Source organism: Hypanus sabinus, chromosome 25 (assembly GCF_030144855.1).
Source record: "Hypanus sabinus isolate sHypSab1 chromosome 25, sHypSab1.hap1, whole genome shotgun sequence".
Taxonomy (NCBI): Eukaryota; Metazoa; Chordata; class Chondrichthyes; order Myliobatiformes; family Dasyatidae; genus Hypanus; species Hypanus sabinus.
Window position 1 is genome coordinate 25122919 of NC_082730.1, and position 20423 is coordinate 25143341.

The 20423-nt window shown below is 40.8% G+C and overlaps 1 protein-coding gene across 4 annotated transcripts in view; it reads right to left on the reverse strand.

Annotated features, from left to right (window-relative positions):
- The window catches only part of srgap2 (SLIT-ROBO Rho GTPase activating protein 2), a 181717-nt gene that overhangs the window by 43301 nt on the left and 117993 nt on the right, over positions 1–20423 (reverse strand). For 3 of the 4 annotated variants that reach the window (XM_059950347.1, XM_059950346.1, XM_059950348.1), the window contains 3 exons: positions 19633–19695; positions 3358–3573; positions 2263–2391 (listed from right to left, as the gene is read on the reverse strand). In XM_059950347.1, coding sequence (XP_059806330.1) covers positions 2263–2391; positions 3358–3573; positions 19633–19695 — 408 coding nt within the window. Of the gene's footprint in view, positions 1–2262; positions 2392–3357; positions 3574–10253; positions 10321–19632; positions 19696–20423 lie in introns of those variants that run through there. The other variant, XM_059950349.1, reaches the window with a different exon arrangement.

Below are 20423 nucleotides of genomic sequence, written 5' to 3' on the forward strand. Positions count from 1 at the left end.
AGACAGGACAGTCCCCCGTGGAGCCCCAGTGCTGCTGACCACTCTGTCTGACACACAGCGTTGCAAGCGCACGTACTGTGGTCTGCCAGTCAGGTAATCAATAATCCATGACACCAGGGAAGCATCCACCTGCATCACCGTTAGCTTCTCACCCGGCAGAGCAGGGTGGATGGTGTTGAATGCACTGGAGAAGTCAAAAAACATGACCCTCACAGTGCTCACTGGCTTGTCCAGGTGGGCGTAGACACGGTTCAGCAGGTAGACGATGGCATCCTCAACTCCTAGTTGGGGCTGGTAGGCAAACTGGAGGGGGTCTAAGTGTGGCCTAACCATAGGCCAGAGTTGCTCTAGAACAAGTCTCTGCAGGGTCTTCATGATGTGGGAGGTCAATGCCACCGGTCTGTAGTCATTGGAGCCACTGGGGCACGGCGTCTTTGGTACAGGAACGAGGCAGGACATCTTCCACAGCACAGGAACCCTCTGTAGACTCAGGCTCAGGTTGAAGACATGGTGAAGGTTACAAGAAAACTTAACATTAACATGTGAAATTTTCTCAGAACCTTTTCATCTTATTAATGAACTCTGGATATTGCTGATAAGGCCTCTATTTACTGTCTGTCCCTAATTTTATTTTAAGTCAACGATCTGCTATTTGCTACAAATGCTCTGAGTTTGAACAGGCAGATACTCTAACAGTCAGTTCTTAGGATTTGGCATGCAACCTCTGAAAAACTGGTGATGTGGATTCATTGATTAAATTCTCAAAACAATTGGAAACATGCTTTATCTCCTCGCCGAGGAAAGGGATTAATTAGTTAGCTCTACCAAAGAGGCTCATGGACTCCTTCTACGCCATTTCACCCTCTGATCCTGGTGTAATCCATTTAAGCAGTCATTATCCAAGAACAAGCTGTTCAACAAGGTGTTGTTCAAGAGATTTTCAGTGTGAAAATTGAACACCAGATTTCTAACTCTCCTGGAATCCTCAGTATCGATTTCCAATGTGCACTACTGCACGTGACTGGAAAAAGCTGCAGAGGGTTGCAAACTCAAACAGTTCCATCGTGGGCACTGGCCACCCCAGTATCAAGGGCATCTTCAAAAGTCGACGCCTCAAAAAGGCACAGCATCATTCATTAAGGACCCCTATTACCCTGGCCAAGCCCTCTTCACATTGCTACTATCAAGGAGGTGGTACAGGAGCCTGGACACTCAGGAGGAGTATAATGGTTAGCACAACACTTCACAGCAGCAAAGACCCGAGTACTTTCTGCCCTCAGATCTCTGAACGGACAATGAACCAACCTGTGAACACGACCTCACTATTGTTGCTCAGTATTTGCATTCCTTGGTTTAATTTTATACATTTATCTTTCCTACTGTAATTATCATTTTATGTATTGCACTGAGCTGTTGCTGCAAAAACAACCAATTTCACAACCTGTGCCAGTAAGCTTAAACATGATTCAGATTTCACTAAACCCATGCACAGCTAATAAGTATTTGAAAATATTCAACCTTTGAATGTTTTGCAACTTAAATAAAGTGGAAAACAGTTGTTCGATCATGCAAATGACACATTTCACTGCATATTTTGATGTAGACATGACAAATAAACTCGAATCTTAAAAAGTCATTCATCCCATTACTTTACCATTCAAATGCAACAAGGATGTTACATATCTTAATTCTAATCACCCACTTTGCCTACGAAAGATCAGTGAAAATTAGTGCAAAATTTTCAATTAAGGCCCACTCCCAACATCTTTTGGGCAAGTCTTCCAGATTTCCATTAGCTTTTCTATGAAGAACTATCTCCTGACTTCTTGGAACCGAATATCAAAAAACTGGAGTTGTTGATAAGCTGAAATTAAAAAAAAAAGGAAAATGCTGGCCACCCAGCCATACCAGTGGAAAGGGGAATAGTTCTAGTGAAGGTCTTGAACCAGAAATGTTAACTTTTTCACATTCCGCAGATGCTATCTGAGTACATGTTTCCAGCCTTTTTATACCACCTCTGAATGGCCTAATTCAAATTTTAAGATTGTAACATATGTTCTGATTTTCAGAGGGACTAATTTATTTCTATTTAAGGTATGAACTGCTTTAATTCATTTGAGAATCTTTTAATTTTTTATGTGATGTAGTATAACCCAGTTGATGCAACCCACCTCCAGAATTTAACCCGTTCACCCCTTTTGAAGATGGTAAAAAGATCGGAAAGTATGTATGCCGTTTAGAAAACTTGGCAAAGTGACTCACATCAAGTAGGTCGGACAGATCGTGGATGTAGTACTTAAAGACGGAGCTGTTGGTAGCCTCCAGCGCCAGAATGTATTCATTTCGTGCCTTGATTGCCTTGAGTTTGTTCTCAGTATACTTTGCCTGACGCTAGGAAAAATAGAACATTAAGAGCAAAGGGTTAAGCATCCTCTGGCACCTGGCACAGGGTTTAAAAGCAAGTATTTAAAGTGGTCTGAATCAGGGTAGGGAAACCTCAGATGGGATTTCAAACCCTGGCTCTAGCAGCAGGGTACCAGTACTTTAAACAAACCGAGTCACATTCAACAGATGCATTATTGCGCATCTGTGATTAACAATTCCAAATTAGAACGTGCCTTCAACTAACTCAATTGGGAAGTGCAAAGCATAGAATGGAGGAGTTAAAGCAACTGAGGTATCGTAACATCAACTAGACAGTCAGTCAAACTCTGTGTAAAAATGACATGAGAGTCAGAGTATAGCCTCCTAGCTCCTTGGTTTTATTGCAGACTCAATGGCATAACCTACTGAATCAGGAGTGAAAAAGCAATTTTTCTGCTGGGAAAACAACAGGATGGCTTTAGATAGAAACATCTTTTGCTCCTAACATAAAACTCTGGCCTACCACCAAACAATGTGTTTTCATACTTACTACTTCCTGTCTGCACAGGAAGTGACCCAATAAAGATCTGACACTGCTCATTAAAATAAAAGCTGAGTGTGCCTAATCACACAGAAAAACATAAAGTGCCCAAAGGGCAGAACAGCAACGATGTTTCTCGACTTGGGTTGCATTCACTATTGTTAACCTTGCAGATGACTGAGGAACTCCAGCTTGCTTCAGCTATTCAGGAATTGCTCCCTTAACCAGTCATTCCATTCAAAGGATTTCCTGTCATTCTCCTAACATCTCAGGTTTTGCATCACACGTGAATGAAGCCTATTTGGACATGACATACCTCATGAGGAGGAAAAGTTTAAAAAAAAAGAAAAAGAGGGGGAATATGTGGAATAAAAAAAATGCAGGCAAAAGAGCCGACAGTGGGAAGAAGATGAGATGGAGAAAGGAGAGAAAAAGAGTCTAAGATGCCAAACCTTCTCCTTCATTTTCTCGATCTTTCGGACTGAGCTGCGTCTCTGGTGCTTTTCCTCGAATCGGATGTTGGCCACCGGATCTGGTGAACGACCTGTTACCCGGTCCTCCTGCTTCACAGATCGACCAATCTGTTTCTCTTCCTGTTTCTCTGCTTCTTTCAGCTTGCCCTCCGCACTAATGCTGTCAGCATTGTACATGTGATAAGTTTTCATAACCTGCAAAGCAAGGACACTTGGTCACAGTGCAGAGTACTCTTTAGCAGTAAGTTTTGCCTTCAAGAAACTTCAGCGTGTTCCAGAAAGGAATCTTGTTTGCATATCATCAAATATTTGCATACCTTCACATGGCCTTGGATCACCTGGATAGGCACAGCTGAACCACCATCTATAAATTTGCTGACGATAGAACTATTATTGGCAGAATTTCAGATGGTGACAAGTGGGTGTACAGGAGCGAGTCATATCAGCTAGTTGGGTGGTGTCACAGCAACAACCTTGCACTTAATGACAATAACACCAAAGAACTGATTGTGGACTTCAAGAAGGGCAAGATGAGGTAACACATACCAGTCCTCATAGCAGGATCAGAAGTGGAGAGAGTGAGCAATTTCATGTTCCTGGGTGTCAAGATCTCTGAGGATCTGACCTGGGCCTAACATATCAATGCAGTTACAAAGAAGGCACAACCGGGGTTATATTTCTTAAGGAATTTGAGGAAATTTGATATGTCACCAAAGACCCACAGATTTTTACAAATGTACCATGGAGAACCCTTTAACTGGCTGCAACATCGTCTGTGTGTGGGGATGGGGGGGGGGGGGGGCTATAGCACAGGATCGAAATAAGCTGCAGAGAGTTGTAAACTCAATCAGCTCCATCATGGGCACTAGCCTCTGTAGGATCCAGACATCTTCAAGGAGTGATGTCTCAAAAAGGTGACATCCATTATTAAGGACCCCAATCACCCAGGACATGCCCTGTTACCATCAGCAAGGAGGTACAGAAGCCTAAAAGCACACACTCAACAATTCAGGAACAGCTTCTTCCCCTCTGCAGTGTGATTTCTGAATGGATATTTAACCCATGAACTCTACCTCACTACATTTTTTATTTCTATTTTTGCATTACTTAGTTAACTATTTCATATATATATATTTACTGCAATTCACAGTTTTTTCCTAATAATTAGGAATTGCATTGTACAGCCACCACAAAGACACCAATTTCAGGAAATATGCCAGTGATATTAAACCTGATTCAGATTCTGATTGACAGGGCAGGTAAAACCAGTTATATGCAGAATAAAGTTCTTTCCACAATGCTACATCAAACACTGTCAGGGAAGAGACCAGTATTAGGTACAGAATAAAGCTCTCTTGTTACTTAAAATTACTAAACATCTTAAAGTAGGGATCAATTTCCACTGCAGATTTGAATATATTAAAAACTGGTTTTCATTTCATTCTCGACCTTTACAGCTAGCAAACTAAGGAGCCCTCAAACCCGTAATATTCAAGGGAAGGCAGATGTATAATGGAATTCTATTGTCCTCTGGATCTGTGCAACATGTGGAGTAGGTGTCCCAAATGAAAGGGCAGGCATGTTCTTGATCAACAGTGGAAAAAATATTGCTTTTGTAAATTCTGCCAAACAGGACCAGTGTCATTCAATAAAACGATTATTCAAGTCTTGTGTAATTAACTTTTGGGTTGAGTGTGCTGCCCAAAATTTGCCTTTGCAAAAAAGAAGAAATAATCTGAAGAGGTGGGCTGGATATTTGTATCTCAAGTCGTAGGGTGGGCAGAAAAATATGATGTTGTTCAACCTCAACCCTGATCTGCCAAATGAAAAGACAATGGCTGATCTGCATTTCAGCTGTTTAACCATAATCCGATCTCCTTACCCTCGCTAAAGTAAACAAACTACTCAAGATACTGTTCAGAGTTTCTTTTCGGCAGGTGGCAGCTACTCTAAGTCCTTATTTCCCCATGTGCCGTGAGGTGTTATGGTGGCTGCTGGTACAGCAGGTAGTGCTACCACTCCACAGCCCTAGTGACCTGGGCGTGATTTTGGCCTCTGTCAATCCCTTTGTGATGTCTATGTATTCTCCCTGTGATCTCATGGGTTTTCTAAGGTGCTCTAGTTTCCTACCACATTGTAAACATGTGCTGGGCGACAGGGTAATTGGTTATTGAGTGGGGCAAGAGCGTGATTAGGGAATCAGTGTGACAATTATGGCCATATGAAAAAGAACATGTGACCAAGAAATGAGTGGGATAAGGAATTTGCTTTGAGAACTGAGAGTCGTCAAAGTTCAAAGTTCATTTATTATCAAAGTACATATGCTTTATACAACCTTGAGATTTGTTTTCTTGCAGACAGCTACAAAACGTAATGGGCTAAATGGCTTCTTTCTCTGGTATAAGAAAGTAAGTAAAATATGAACACAAGGGAGTCTGCAGATGCTGGAAATCTAAAGCAACATAGACTGAACGTTGAAGGAACTCAGCAGGTCAGGCAGCATCTATGGAAAAGAGTAAACACAGAGAGGTCTCAGCCTGAAACAGCGACTGTTTACTCTTTTCCATGGATGTCGCTGATCAGTCTGTGATCAGTCTGTGCTACGAGATGATGGCTGAGTTCAAATTCTATGCTTCTGTTCCTAGACACTGTCAATTACAGGAAACATTTGCCCCTATTGTATCCTGTCATCTCCTTCAACTATTCTAAATACTTTTTAGGGTGTGTTTCAAAGTTTGTAACACTTATTTTGAATACCAAAGGTGTGTCGAAGAAAACTTATATATAAGGAACAGCTGTTCCCCTCACAATAGCATTTATTTCACTTAAAGTTAAAAAACTGTTATTGGAAACAGCATTTTGAAATATTGCTGCTGAAAATGAAGAATTAGATTTTAATATGTGATTTTAATATATTGGTAGAGATACATTCAACCCCAAACCAATGCTTCCTGTTATAACCACGTGGTTCCAACTTGTGTGGTTGAGTAATTCTGGATTTGTAAAATAAGCGTATCTGTAGCATGATTTTCTCAGATATTGTGTAAGTACCTTTTTGGGAAAGTAACCCAGCTACTATGGAGATGGAAAGTAGGCAGTCCTTGGTTGGATGGGCAGATTCCATAACTATGTGTGTGTGTGTGTGTGTCTCTCTCTCTCTCTCTCTCTCTCATATATATAAAATTTATTTATTTATTATCAGGCTCAGCAATCAAGCCCATCAAAGCTCTTGAACCTAAGAGTATACAAAATATGGGTCTTAAAACATAAGCATTTGGTATTTCACTGTTACTCCTTCACTCTTTTAATTCACCTTTCTCCCAAATAACGTCTTCAAATGAAGCTGTTCTGTTTGAAGCACAAATGAAGAACACAAATTTGTTTGCTAGTATTAATTAATTTTCCCCATATTTCACGGTCTCACAGTCCACTGCGTTCACTGTTTATTACGCTGTTGCTTACACTGGGAATGCCAAATGGAACACCTCACTTCTGTCACTGTAAATCTCTACTTACCTCTATATGTCCTCTCTGCCCTCAGCTTCTTGCATTGCTATTCCAATGAAGTTCAACATAAATTCAGGCAACAGCAAGGCACCATTCAATAAAACACGTTAATAGCCTTCTCTCTCTTTTCATTATATCTTGGCATTTGTTTTATCGCTAGTAGCTACCTATTCTGATGAAAAATTATTAACATGAGAAGTTAACTCTTGTTCTCCCTCCCGAGGTGCTGCCCGATTTGCTGAGCATAACTAGCACTGTCTTATCCATTACACCTGCTTCTAAATAAGTCAAATGTCCTGCTTTAATGTATCATTAAGAAGTATTTCAAATAAATGGGCTAATTAGTACATTTAAATAGGCAGCCAGGAATTAAGTACCAATGCTACACTAAATATAGCACAACAGAGGGAATTAAACTCCCAGATGTTAAGCAGTTTTTGAGACATCAAATTATAAGCAGAAAATGCTGGAAATATTCAGCAGGTGAGACATCAGAGAAACCAGGAATGTGAAACATAATCTGCACTTGTCTTTTCACAGCTGCCTGACATCCAGCATCTCGCCTTAATGTTAGATTTCGTGTATCTGCAGTTTTATTTTGGTTTTTAGATTTACTGAACTGGAAACTCTGAAATTTAGAGAAAATTTGTCAAGGACTCTGTAAGAAGTTTGTACGTTCTCCCCGTGACTGTGTCGATTTCCTGTGGAGGCTCCGGCTTCACACCCCCCACCCCACAGTCTAAAGGCACCCCAGATGGTAGGTTATTTAGTCATTGTAAATTGTCCCGTGATGAGGCTGGGGTTAAATCGCGGGATTACTGGCTTGAGATCTTACTCCATGCCATATCCCAATAAGTGAATAAATAAACAGTTGATAATCACAGATTAATTCACTGAGGTGAGGGGAGAATGCACCACGGTCATGGAAAATCAATCACTATATTTTATTGGAATATCTCTGCAATTTGATCAAGGAATTGTAATTTGTCGACAACCCAAGCTGTTTAGTTTCCATTTTCAAGAAACTATAAAATAGATAATATTGTTTTACTAGTTAATAATTGCTATTAATTACAAAGATTAAATAATTAACTTTAATTACAGCCATTAAATACTGAATAAGCAATTAATGCCATTGAACACTTAAGGGCCACAGTGGGAGGCATTCTTACTTCAATGAGTAGTTTGGGAGTTCAAGTCCCAGTTCAGGTGTCTTATGATCTTGTACTTTCTTACTGGCTGTTAAAATTAGCCCTGGTCTGTCTTATTCTGTCAAACTCTGATATGACTACCTTATTCCCACCCCTGCCCAAATGCACCACAAAGCACTTTGCTGGCTATGAAGCACTTTCCTCATCCTGAAAGGTGCTCTTAAGTGCAAACAATTTTTGAAACAATTCTCTTATCCAGCGTTCCTCCCTTAGCTATCTGCAAACAGAACATGATGTCATTTTCCTCACTTATTGTTTGCTGGACCTTGTTGCGCACTCTATATACTTTGCGAGGCTGACCTCTGTGCTTATAACAAAGTCAAGTTCATTGTCAAGTGCACAAGAGCAATGATTAACTTACTGAGGCCCGAACAATCCTGGTGACAGTATTGGATTATAATCCAACAACTGAATTCCAGTCGAGATGGGGGAGTCCCTAACCTGTCATCTCCCATCTCCCAAATCAATCTCCAGAGCCTTCAGTTTGTGAATATATTGTGAATGTTATGAGCAAACCATTAGGCAGCCAAATGTCTTCAAAAACGCCTTCAACTTCTAGAAAAATATGTGAATATTAGCCCTCCAAACAAATCATAAACAGGAGAAAATCTGCAGATGCCGGAAATCCACGCAACGTACACAAAGTGCTGGAGGAACTCAGCAGGCCAGATAGCATCTGTGGAAAAAAGTACAGTTGACATCCCGGGTCGAAACCCTTCGGCAGGACGTCATCCCAAACAAATCATTCCATAAACAAGTACATTGAGGATATACTGTTGCAAGTACCAAGAAAGTGTAAAACGCGTAGACAATTAATATTCAAAGACGATGTAGATGCACTGATTCAGAAACTACTGGAAGGGTCTTACTGGAAATACACAGGGCAGGAGAATTATTTTCCATGTAGGGTGAAGACTGAACATGCCCAGATCATTCCAATCAAAGTCACCATGAATAAAAGAGAATTAAAAGGCCTGCAATTCTATCACTTCTGCTGACATTGAGTCTGACAGACCATCAAATGGACCTTCTAAACACACATCTGCGGAGTCCACAACCCCACCACCCATCTCGCTAAAACCCAACCACGCCACACTTGCCCAGAGATAACCAGCAATCCTTATAAGGACGAGCCAGCTTCCAACATCTGTGTCATAGTCACAGTTCGGGGTCAGAGAAATGAGGGTGGGACCTGAAGCCTATGAGGAAATCCTTCATCCATACCAGTGTAACTTAATATAGTCAATGACTGTTTTTCTTTTAAAAGAGTAATTGTCCATATGTTTCTGTTTTCAAGAGACAACTATATCAAAGGATAACAATTAAAACACCGTAATCAAAGTGCTCATTTGGCACAGGACACATGGACAGTGATTTCAAACATTTAAATGAAGGAAAATTACATCAAATAGTTATATGATCCTCCTCATTAAATCAGGCTATGTGTGGCCAGGTCCCTGAGGGGGATAAGAGTAGGAGGCAGTCTAGTCATTGGTTTACAGAAATTGCACACTTCCACACCGAAATTCAGCTGACTTATTGTAGGAACACTGCAATAGAAACTCATATGGAACAGCGATGCAGCCAGAGCCAAATGTAATTGCACAATCCATCAAGTTTTATATCTCCGAGGCCAGTGTCATCATGCTAAGTCTTTCAGTGTGAGGCAGAATAAATATCTGAAACTTCCAGTAAATCTGCAGCTGAGAAAATGGGATTCTGATAGAGAGAAATATGACAATAATTATTTCCAAGTCATTTCATATAATTCTAGAAATTCAAGCGGATTCTGTTCAACAGAACACTAAAACAGTGTAGATGATGTCGAAGATGATGCAAAATTGTCGGTGGATCTTGATCAGTTAGGGATATCGGCTGAGGACCGACTTTCCATCCGGGGTTGGATTTGTACAGAGAATGGGGAGCATTATGAAAAGAGTCCCACTAGGGGTGGAAGTGCATGGGTTTGCTGAAAGTGGCATCACAAGTAGATAGGATGTGAAGGAGGTGTTTCTCACGCGGGCAACATCTTATGTTGCGGTTACATAAGATGGCGGTGAGGATGTTCTTATTGTGTGTAGATTTGATTGCCCTGTTATACAAACACGTTTGTAGAAAAGTTGTCACTGAACCAGAAAGAATGCAGAAAAGATTTACCAGAATGCTGCCTGAACTTGGGGGCTTGAATTACAAGGAGAGGTTGCACAGACTACAACTTTATTCCCTGCAACGAAGGAAATTGAGGGGTTAGTTGATAGAATTATATAACACCACGAGGGGCACGGGTGAAAACACAGAATCATTTTCCCAGGGAGAGGTGCTAAAATCATGATGGCACAAGTTTAAAATCAGAGATCAAAGATTTACAATGGCTATCAGGGCAGCTTCTTCACACAGGGAGTGGTGGGGATTCAGAATGAGCAGCAATTTGAGATTTCTGGATGGCAACATCTCTGAGGATCTATTCTGGACCCAACATATCGATGCAGCTACAAAGAAGGCACAATAGCTGTAATATTTCTTTCGGTGTTGGAGAAGATTTGGCATATCACCAAAGACAAATGCAAATTTCTACAGCTGTACCACAGAGAGCATTCTAACTGGCTGCATCATTGTCTGGTATGGGGAAGGGGGCTATTGCACAGGATAAAACTAAGCTGTAGAGAACTGTAAACTTAGCTCCATCATGGGCACTAGGCCTCCGTCGAATCCAGGACGTTTTCAAGGAGCAATGCCTCAAAAAGGTGGTGTCCATCATTAAGGATCCCTATTACCCAGGCCATGCCTTGTTCTCAGTGCTACCACCAGGGAGGCGGTACAGGAGCCTGAAGGCACGCGTTCAATGATTTAGGAAAGGCTCCTTCCCCTCTGCCATCTGATTTCTGAATGGACATTGAACCCATGAACACTACCTCACTACTGTTTTTAATTTCTATTTTTGGAAGAGGGCACATTAGCAACATTTAAAAATCATCTAGGGTAGATGGATAGCAGAGCTTTAGAGGGCCATGGATGAAGCGTGTGCAGACGGGGCTGGCTCACTGGGCAACAGGGTCAGCAAGGTTGAGCTGAGCCAAAGGGCCTGTTCTTATTCAGTATGATTATGATTTTTGATAGGACATTTATAAGTCACATTTATATATCCGTCACATTTCAAATTCAGATGCCTATTAAATGTATTTGTTTCCATGTATCATTGCTTTTGAACCATTCTACGGAAATTAATCCACGTCATATGCTGGGTTTAACTATTGTTGGTCACGTTCAGAACAATTACATTGTCAAAGTGTAATGCCAGACTGGATCCCACCAACTTGAGTCCCATGGTTACCTTCTATCGTTTGATATGACTCCTCTACCACAGTACTGACTACTCCCTTCCATCCACTCTCCCAACACTATCTGTATATCTGATTAACACTGCCCCCAGTATCTCAACGTCCAATGTTCCCAACTCCCTGATAGCTCCAACTCTCCTCGGCTCTTGCTGCTGCCACCTAGTCCATTGATACCTCAGCTCTCTAAATACGCTAACACCTCACGGTCCCTTTTTATGGGGCATCAACCTTTTAATCTGCGTTTCGGCTCCTTCAAGTTCCTCCAACAGGGTCCCTGATCTCCACCAAGCCTAACAAGGCACCACTTCCACAAAAGCCAACCCCCTGACCTCCAACCACACAGGTCCTAATAGAGCTCCTATCAGAAGCCTGGGTGGTGCGGACGCATTTGTTGCTGAAGTCTGCGGTGGTGAGCCTTCAACCAAAACACTCATTAGCATGCCACACTGCAACTATGCAGAAATCTACAACAGTACACTAGGTCGTTGTAGTGACTGCAGCTTCTTTATTCAATACTTGAAATTTTCCAAAATGGTTAGATTAAATTGTAATGTCACAAGGTACAACATTTGCATCATTTAATGGACCTGTTCCATCAATTTTTCTTCTTCCGGAGCCCATATACACTCAACCACTTTTCTTCCATATCCTCTGCTAATATGAGCACTAACTTGACCCATCCATTCAATCTCTGTCACAGTAAGACTAACCACAACTATTTTATTATTTAGCCCTCCTTGCCATTTAATCTCTTGATCAAAAATTCTATATAAATGCTCTGGTCTACAAAGGTAATCAAGCTCCACTGACTTAAATTACGCATATCAATCAGAATCAGATTTAATATCATCGGCATACGTCATGAAATTTCTATTTGCAGCAGAGACATGGATGGCAGAGGGAAAGAAGCAGCTCCTGAATCACTGAGTGGGGGCCTTTAGGCTTCTGGACCTTTTCCTGATCATAGCAATGGGCACAGGATGTGGACTGGGTGATGGGGGTCCTTAACGGCAGATGCTACCTTTTTGAGGCCGCGCTTCTTGAAGATGTCCTGGATACTTAACCAAACAGCCATTTTACAGGGAATCTGAATCACAAAGATAGCTGAGGAGCATTGTCAACCCAGGAGAGGGGAAGTTGATTTGGCTTTTTCCTGTTCATGTCCTCGCCTGCCTTCTGTGGTCTCTAGAACAACTTTTCTCAGCCAGCAAATAATGGTGGACACAGCATCGACCTTGGTCTAACAGAAGAGGGCATCAATCTCCTTCTCTTCCTTCAATGACTGTCAAATTAAATGTCATCATAGCTAAAAGCCTCTGACACTTATTTCATTAAAGAAACCAGGAAAGGTAAGCAAGATTGCTCCACTGATACAATATTCATTACGATAAATTGCCTTTCTATAGAATTCCTTACAAAGATATCTCAAGTAAATTATATAAAGAGAAATGCAAACACAGTGAACAAGCATGAGGGTAGGAGAGGGAAACAGAAAGAGGAGGGTAGGCAAAGGGGAGGGAAGAATTCAGAATCATGTTTAATATCACTAGCATACTGTATGTTGTCAAATCTGCTAACTTTGCGGCAGCAGTTCAATGTAATACTTGATAAATATAGATAGTGAATCACAGTAAGTATATACCATTTGTGTATATTAAATACTTAAATTAAGATAAGTAGTGCAAAAACAGAAATTATTAAAAAAGTAGTGAGCTAGTGTACTTGGATTCAACATCCATTTAGGAATCGGATGGCAGAGGGGAAGCTGTCCCTGAATCACTGAGTGTGTGCCTTCAGGCTTCTGTACCTCCTACCTGATGGCAGCAACAAGAAGGTGGTGGATGACAAAACAAAGTGGGCATTATTTTGGAAACTGGGAAACGATGAGATGGAATGACACAGGAGAGTGAAGAGAATGAGGTTGGGCTGGTGACATAATGTATGAAGAGGGACTGAAAACAGAGACAATAAGGCTGAAGTCAAAAAAGAAATCTGGAACAACAAACCAGATGGAATCTCTGTGGAACTCGGAGCTCAAGCAGCATCTTTGGAGGCAAAAAGTGCAAGTCATTATTTGATGTCAAGACTCTGCACTGGGACAGTAAAAGTTCGAAGAACTGAATAGTTTCAGAATGCAGCAACATATTGACAGAACAAGCAGCTGGTGAAAGTTAAGAACATGAAGAGAGGAGCAAAAAGGGGGTTAAAGAAATTCTTGTTAGAAGAGATGGGCAGAGTACACAGACAATGTCTGCAATTACCAATGACCAAAGATCAAGAACAAAATGAAAACACCCAATATATAATTAAATGTTAGGGCAGGCAGCAAATTTTCCAGACAGTTCAAAGCACGAATGAAGTGATTAGAACAGAGACTATATGAACATTTAAAAGCAGACATGCTTGTGTCACTCTAAAATCATTGTGGAGAACATTACAGGTGGATTTTTTTTTTAGTTGATATTGGAGTTATCTTTCCATAAGCAGTCATTAGGTAAATGCATGCTTGAAATAATCTTAAAGGTCAGCTTCTCAGGAGTGGAGTGTGAACACCTGTGCCTTTATCACCCACCTCGTCTCAGTTACTCCAAAACATCCAATTATGAAATTAAGCCTCGCCTCCACACCTTTCCAAACACATTCCTTCAACATCTCTTTTGAAAAACTTAATGTGACTCCTTTGTTCAGAAAAGGAGAAAGGAAGAAGATAGAGAATTCAACTATTAGTGAAAAGGTGTGAGAGTGAACAATCCAAGAGGAAATGGCCAATCATTTAGGAAATTTGAAGATAATGAAACCTAGTCACTACAGTTTTATACAAGTTAAACTGACACTTGTTCAAATTCTCTGAGGATAAACCAGGGAGAATTGATAGAGAAAATGTGTATTTAGATCTCCAAAACACATTTGACAAGATGCTCTATATGAGGTTGGTGCAAAATCTGAAAGCCCACAGTACTGTTGGGACCTACTACGTTAGACAACTACGTTAGGTCCTTTTCAGATAGAATGTGGTAACCATTGGAGTACCACAAGGACTAGTTCTTGGCGCACAAACTATTACATGATACACTATTCACTATTACATGTTCACTATTTCCATGATTTTCTTCTGGTGGAAGGGACATTTTGTAAGGCTTCAAAATGTGCCCATGATAGAAAAATGGAAGGGCATGTTATGATAAGGATGCTGTTAACTTGCCATGGGATATAGTCAGATTGAGTGAGTGGGCAAATGACTGGAAAATAAAACATAACCAGCAGAAATTTGAGATTGTGCACCTTGGTAGGAAAAAGCAACATGCAGATTGTTATCTAAATGGTGAGAGGCTGCATTTGAGTAAAGTGTAGAGGGGCCTAGAAACTCTGGTGCATGAGTCTCAGGACACTAGAAAGGCAAATGGTATTTTGACATTTATTACAGAGGTTCGAGTTTTAGGGAGGTTTGTTATATTGTTATAGGGAGGTTTTGTTGTAATTGGAAGAGGAACGAAGTAATGATGGCGCTAAGTGGCAACTCCTTTGCCTGCATCTTCGGAAACAGCTCCATTTCCATCTTTAATATCTTTATTTATCCTTTTCAGGGTTCTTTTGAAGACCCTGACCTGCAGTTACACGCTGACTTTGTGGGAATGGGAGCCACTCTCGGTGTTTCATAACCGGCCATTCTTTGGCATGCCAATGGCTCGGCCTAAGTGTTTGGCTTGGCTTTGGAGGCCTAGGATCTTGGGGCTCTGGAGACAGACAGATCATAGGTCAATGTCATGGCAGGAGACCTGCATGTCATCGGGGGAGTCAGAATGTCTACGGCTGTGTGCCCAGAGACTTGAGATCTTTGAGTACAGAGCTTGAAAAAAAACATCATAATGGACTTTTAACATAATAAACCAATGAGTTATGTACTATGTCTCCCCGCTCACTTTGAAACAGAGCCACCTCTTTCTCCCTTATTAGGGAGAGAGAGAGAGCCTGTGGTATGTCGAATACCGGGTGAACAAGTAGTCTTTGGGGTAACTGCAAGTCTGTGTCTTTGTTGTTGCTTTGCTCACGCTTGAGAGCTCGGTGGCGGGTGCTGATGCTTTTTTTTGCTGCTGGGGGGAGGGGGGAATGTTGCTCGTTGTCGTTTATGCATGGGAGGGAGGGGAGCTGGGGGACTTTGGGGTTCTAACATTTAACTGTCGTTCATTATTTGACACTACTCTGTCTTTGTGGATGTTTGCAAAGAACAAGCATCTCCAGACATATATGGTATACATTTCTCTGACACTAAATGTACCTTTGAAACCTTTGAATTATCCCATATGGCCATCATTCCTCATAAGGAATACTGCATAGTTTTGGATCCCCTTACCTAAAATGAAAACTGTAACATTCAAGGCTATATAAAGGAGCTATACAAAGCCTAATTTCTGGGACAAGAGGCTTGCCCTACCAAGAGTAACCAAAAAAAAATGGACCCGTATTCCTTAAAGTTTTGAATAATGAGAGGAGGCCTTAATCAAATAGATCCCGGTTAATTGGGACACAGTCGGACTAGTACATTTTGTTTCAATTAAGTAGCTGCCTCAAAAAGCCAAAGTTTCATGGAAATAGTTACAAAGATATAGAAAAGACAAACTACCATTTAATTGAGTAACAAATTATGTATTTAAATGAAATACAGAACAAATTAGACCACTACCAATACTACTGTACTATAAAACTGTGTTCCTAATCATTATTGACGGAAGAATTCATCCAGTGTACAGTGTTGTGTTCTTTTGATTGAATGTAAATGAACAAAATCAACATAGACATCTAGTGCAAACAATGGACTGACTTCATGCAAAGCTTCTGACAATTGCATTCTCCAAATTTTCATTTTCATGTAACATTCAAGATGGTTGTCAACATCTTCAATTTCATCTTAGTCCCTATCTTGTTAAAGTTGTGAAATCGTTTAATTTTCACTACCGGCCATTTCTGGCATCTCCAAGCCTGAATGCTTGAAACCGGGCTGAGCAAATCTGCTGCGAATTGTTTTACTGCTTATTTCTTGCCAGCTATCAGTGACACAAATCACTGCTTTTTGAACACAAACACACATAACTGACTCTACTTAAAAACTCAAACAAGAGAAAAATCTGCTGATGCTGGAAATCCAAGCAACACACACAAAATGCTGGAGGAACTCAGCAGGCCAGGCAGCATCTATGGGAAAGAGAGTACAGTCTACATTTCAGTCTGAGACCTTTTGGCAGGACTGGAGAAAAAAAGTTGAGGAGTCAGATTTAGAAGGTGGGAGGAGGGGAGAAAGAAACACCAGGTGTTAAGTGAAACCAGGAGGGGAGGGGAGCCAGCTCTTTACTTCAGCCCTCCCCCCTCCCAGTTTCACCTATCACCTCCACTCCCCCCACCTTATTACTCTGACTTCTCGTCTTTTTTTCTCCAGTCCTCATGAAGGATCTCAGTCCGAAACGTTGACTATACTCTTTTCCATTGATGCTGCCTGGCCTGCTGGGTTCTTCCAGCATTTTGTGAGTGTTGCTTCTATTTAAAAATCATTCACTCTAAGCACAGTGTAGTGTCTAACAGCCACCTAAATGCATGTGACTGATAGTAAATAGAAACCGTTCAGCAAGTCTCCTGTCCCAATTAAGTGGCATGGTGGCCCAAATAAATTACGGGAATCCCAGCTATTTCTCCATTAGTTTTTGTTCTTTGTTGTCCCAAGTACGCAGCTGCCCTGATTAACTGATGGTCCAATTAACCAGAATCCACTGTATGTAAGACCCAGAAAGAGCTTGACATGCTAGATGTTGGGATGTTTCCATTGTGGAATAGTCTTAAACAAGGGAACATCACTGCAATATAAAAGGCTAGTAATTTAAAACTGTGTGTTGAAATTCTTTCTCACAGAGGATGGTGAATATCTGGAATATTTTATCTCAGGAGATATGGAGACTGTAACATTCAAAGTATTTAAAGTGGAGTTAGTTAAGTAGTTGATATATCCATGAGAAGAGGGATATGGAAAAATGGCAGAGATGTTGAGACCAGCCACGATTACATTAAATGGTGGGGCAGGCTTGAAGGGCTCGATGGCCTGCCCCTGCTCCCATTTTTCTTGATGGTGCTTGACAGTGATGGCATCTCAAACAGAAGAAAACTCTGGAAAAAGAAGTATTCAGCACAGGCTCCCATTAACTGCTCTATGCTTGCCTCTCCAGTGGTAACATGCAAATAATAATCATTCATCATCAAAACATTGTAAGATGACATAAAATAATTTCCCTTACTGCCCCTACTTCACAAGTCACTAACAAATTAGGATGGGTTCGCAAACAGTCTGGCACATTTTGACTTCAACTATTTCCACACTTATTGCAAAAACTACCTGCCCCTCCACTCTTTTCCCACCTTAGTTCGACCCGAATGAGAATTTATGGGGTATAAAACATTCTATACACGCAGAAGATTATGATTCTTTATTGCATCAGGCTAGAGATATTAGACCAATCCCAAAATAGCAGGACAATGTTAAATGTTTCTCTTTGAACCAGACTTTTGGCTAATGCCTTGTTAGTTAATGTGTATGCACTCAATTCTCCAATAGCCCCTCTAAGGAGTTTGCACTTCCCTCAATAGGAGTTACATACCTACATCGTTCTATGATAGGGAATATTACTATACCTATCTTGTATATCCTTCCACCACTTTATGTAAGTGAAATTAAAGACTGTGGTTGTCTAATGCATTGAAGTCAGACAATGATAAAAGGATTCCTGATAAAGCAGGCAGAGCTCTCTCCTTTTAATTTAGTTCCACTACTTCATCCAAAGAGCATGAGGTGCAACCACACAAACGTTGCCATTCCATTTCATCCTCACTCCACACGTGCAGCATGAATCTGGAGTGAGACCTTGACTACTCTCTGTAATGTCAGTCAGTTTCCCTGGCTAGGTTTACTCTCACAGCAGTTTGGGATGTTTGGGGAAGAGTGACCATGAAATCCAAGACACTTCTGAGCTGACCTAACAACTTAAATGTCTGGGACTGAGCAGGGATTTTCCTCTTACTGCATGCTGAATATTTAGAAATTCGTTCCTTCCCAGTTTGGATAAGTACAAATTACAAATTGCTTTACAACTGTTCGCTTTACACCACTTTGCTTTTACAAAAGACCTACATTAGAAACCCGTTTTTCGCATTACAAAGAGGATTTTCGCTTTTACGAAAAATTTTCCCATATAAATGAATGGCTCTTCACTTTACGCCATTATGGCTTAAGAAAGGTTTCGTAGGAAAGCTCTACCTTTGTAAAGGGGGGGGGGAGACACCTGTACATGGATGGGGGGGGGAATGGAGTGCAATAGTCCAGCTGCGGGTCAATGGGACTGAAGAGTATTGGGTTGGCACAGACTGGATGGGCCGAAAGGCCTGTTTCTGTGCTGTAACACTCTATGATTCAGCCTGAACAAGGAGCTGACTTGTAAAGGATGGTTTTAAGTTCCAGAACATAACCACAGCACTGAAACAGAAATCTCCCTAGCTGGAACCCACAGAACAACTATTGGATTAAATATGGACCACTACAAGTTAAAGAGCAACATCTCTCTCAATAAATTAGATCTTATGTTAGCTCACAATGATTATACTGATGAGGTATGACTTCCCATAATGTGCTCAACTATGAGATGGGAATGCAATGTAGCCCTCAATAAATGCCTAAGTATGTGTGCCTTTCACCAAGAGCAATCGAAACCAGTAAGCCAACTTGATTAGGTTTCTTGTGAATGATGGGAACGCTAAGTCAATTATAAACTTAAAATTCACACAAGAGGTAATGGGAAGCCAGGACTTTCCCCTGCAATGTTATTGAGGCTAGAACCTAGCTGAAAATCGTAAAACTCAGACTGCTGAGCTTGTCAGGTAACGTATTAAAATTGCAAAACCAAAATGAGTAATTAAGAGTCATATACATGTTACTCGTGATCTTATTGTGCATTGGAGCGGGCAAAAAACACCAAGTAGTCAAATCCAGCTCATATGTTCTTAATGGTTTTAACACCAATGTTGCAAAGCGATTAGCGAACGCGCTGGAGCTAAATGTGGAGTTTTGGTAACAGCGGGCAGTGCAAGTAACTATCGAGAGATTACAAAAATAGAAGCTGTGAGCTTCTTATTAAAAGAGGTGTAGCAAAAAGCATCACACTCACCGTGTACAGCTCATTCAGGACTTTCATCAAATCTTCATGTAGTTGAACACCAACCTCTTTACTCTGCATTGAAAAAGAGAGATGGGATAAGCAAGATTCAAGTGAGTCAGCCTTTCTTTATTTCAGAGGTCTGATGATGCAAAATCAAGCAGGAGGGTACACTGAAATGGAGATGTTTAGACAGAATATAGAAAGATTGAATGAGTAGGAAAATACTTGACAAACCGCGTTTAAGGTATTCGGAAATACAAAGTCATGCACTTCAGTAGGAGAAATCAAAAGGTGGTCTACTATTTAAATGGGAGAAATTATGAATCTCTTTACCAATAAAATATAATAATTTAGCATGCAAATAGAGCAAACAATGAATGCAGCAATTTTTATATTGCTGTGGTGTTGGAGTGTAAAATTAATACATATTGTTACCGAGTACTGATGAGATCTCGGAGTTTGGTTTCCTTCCTTAAGAAAGTAGATATTAATATAGGGGGCAGTGAATAAGAAATTCTCCAGGCAAATTTCTGGGATGATAGCATTGCTGTACCACAAACAGCTAAAGAGATTAGAGTTATAATGTTTGGTGGTAAAAATAATGAGGAGTGACCTTCTAGAAACATGTAAGATCTATTGAGATGTTTCTACTCAGGGCACGGTTTCAAAAGAAGATAAAAGAGCATTTTTAAGAAACTGAAATGCCCAAGAACTCTTTCTCGTGGCAGATGGCGAATCTCTGGGATCCTCTAACAGAAGGAGTTGAGTGGAGGCAAGATCGCTGGAGGTGTTTAAAGTGG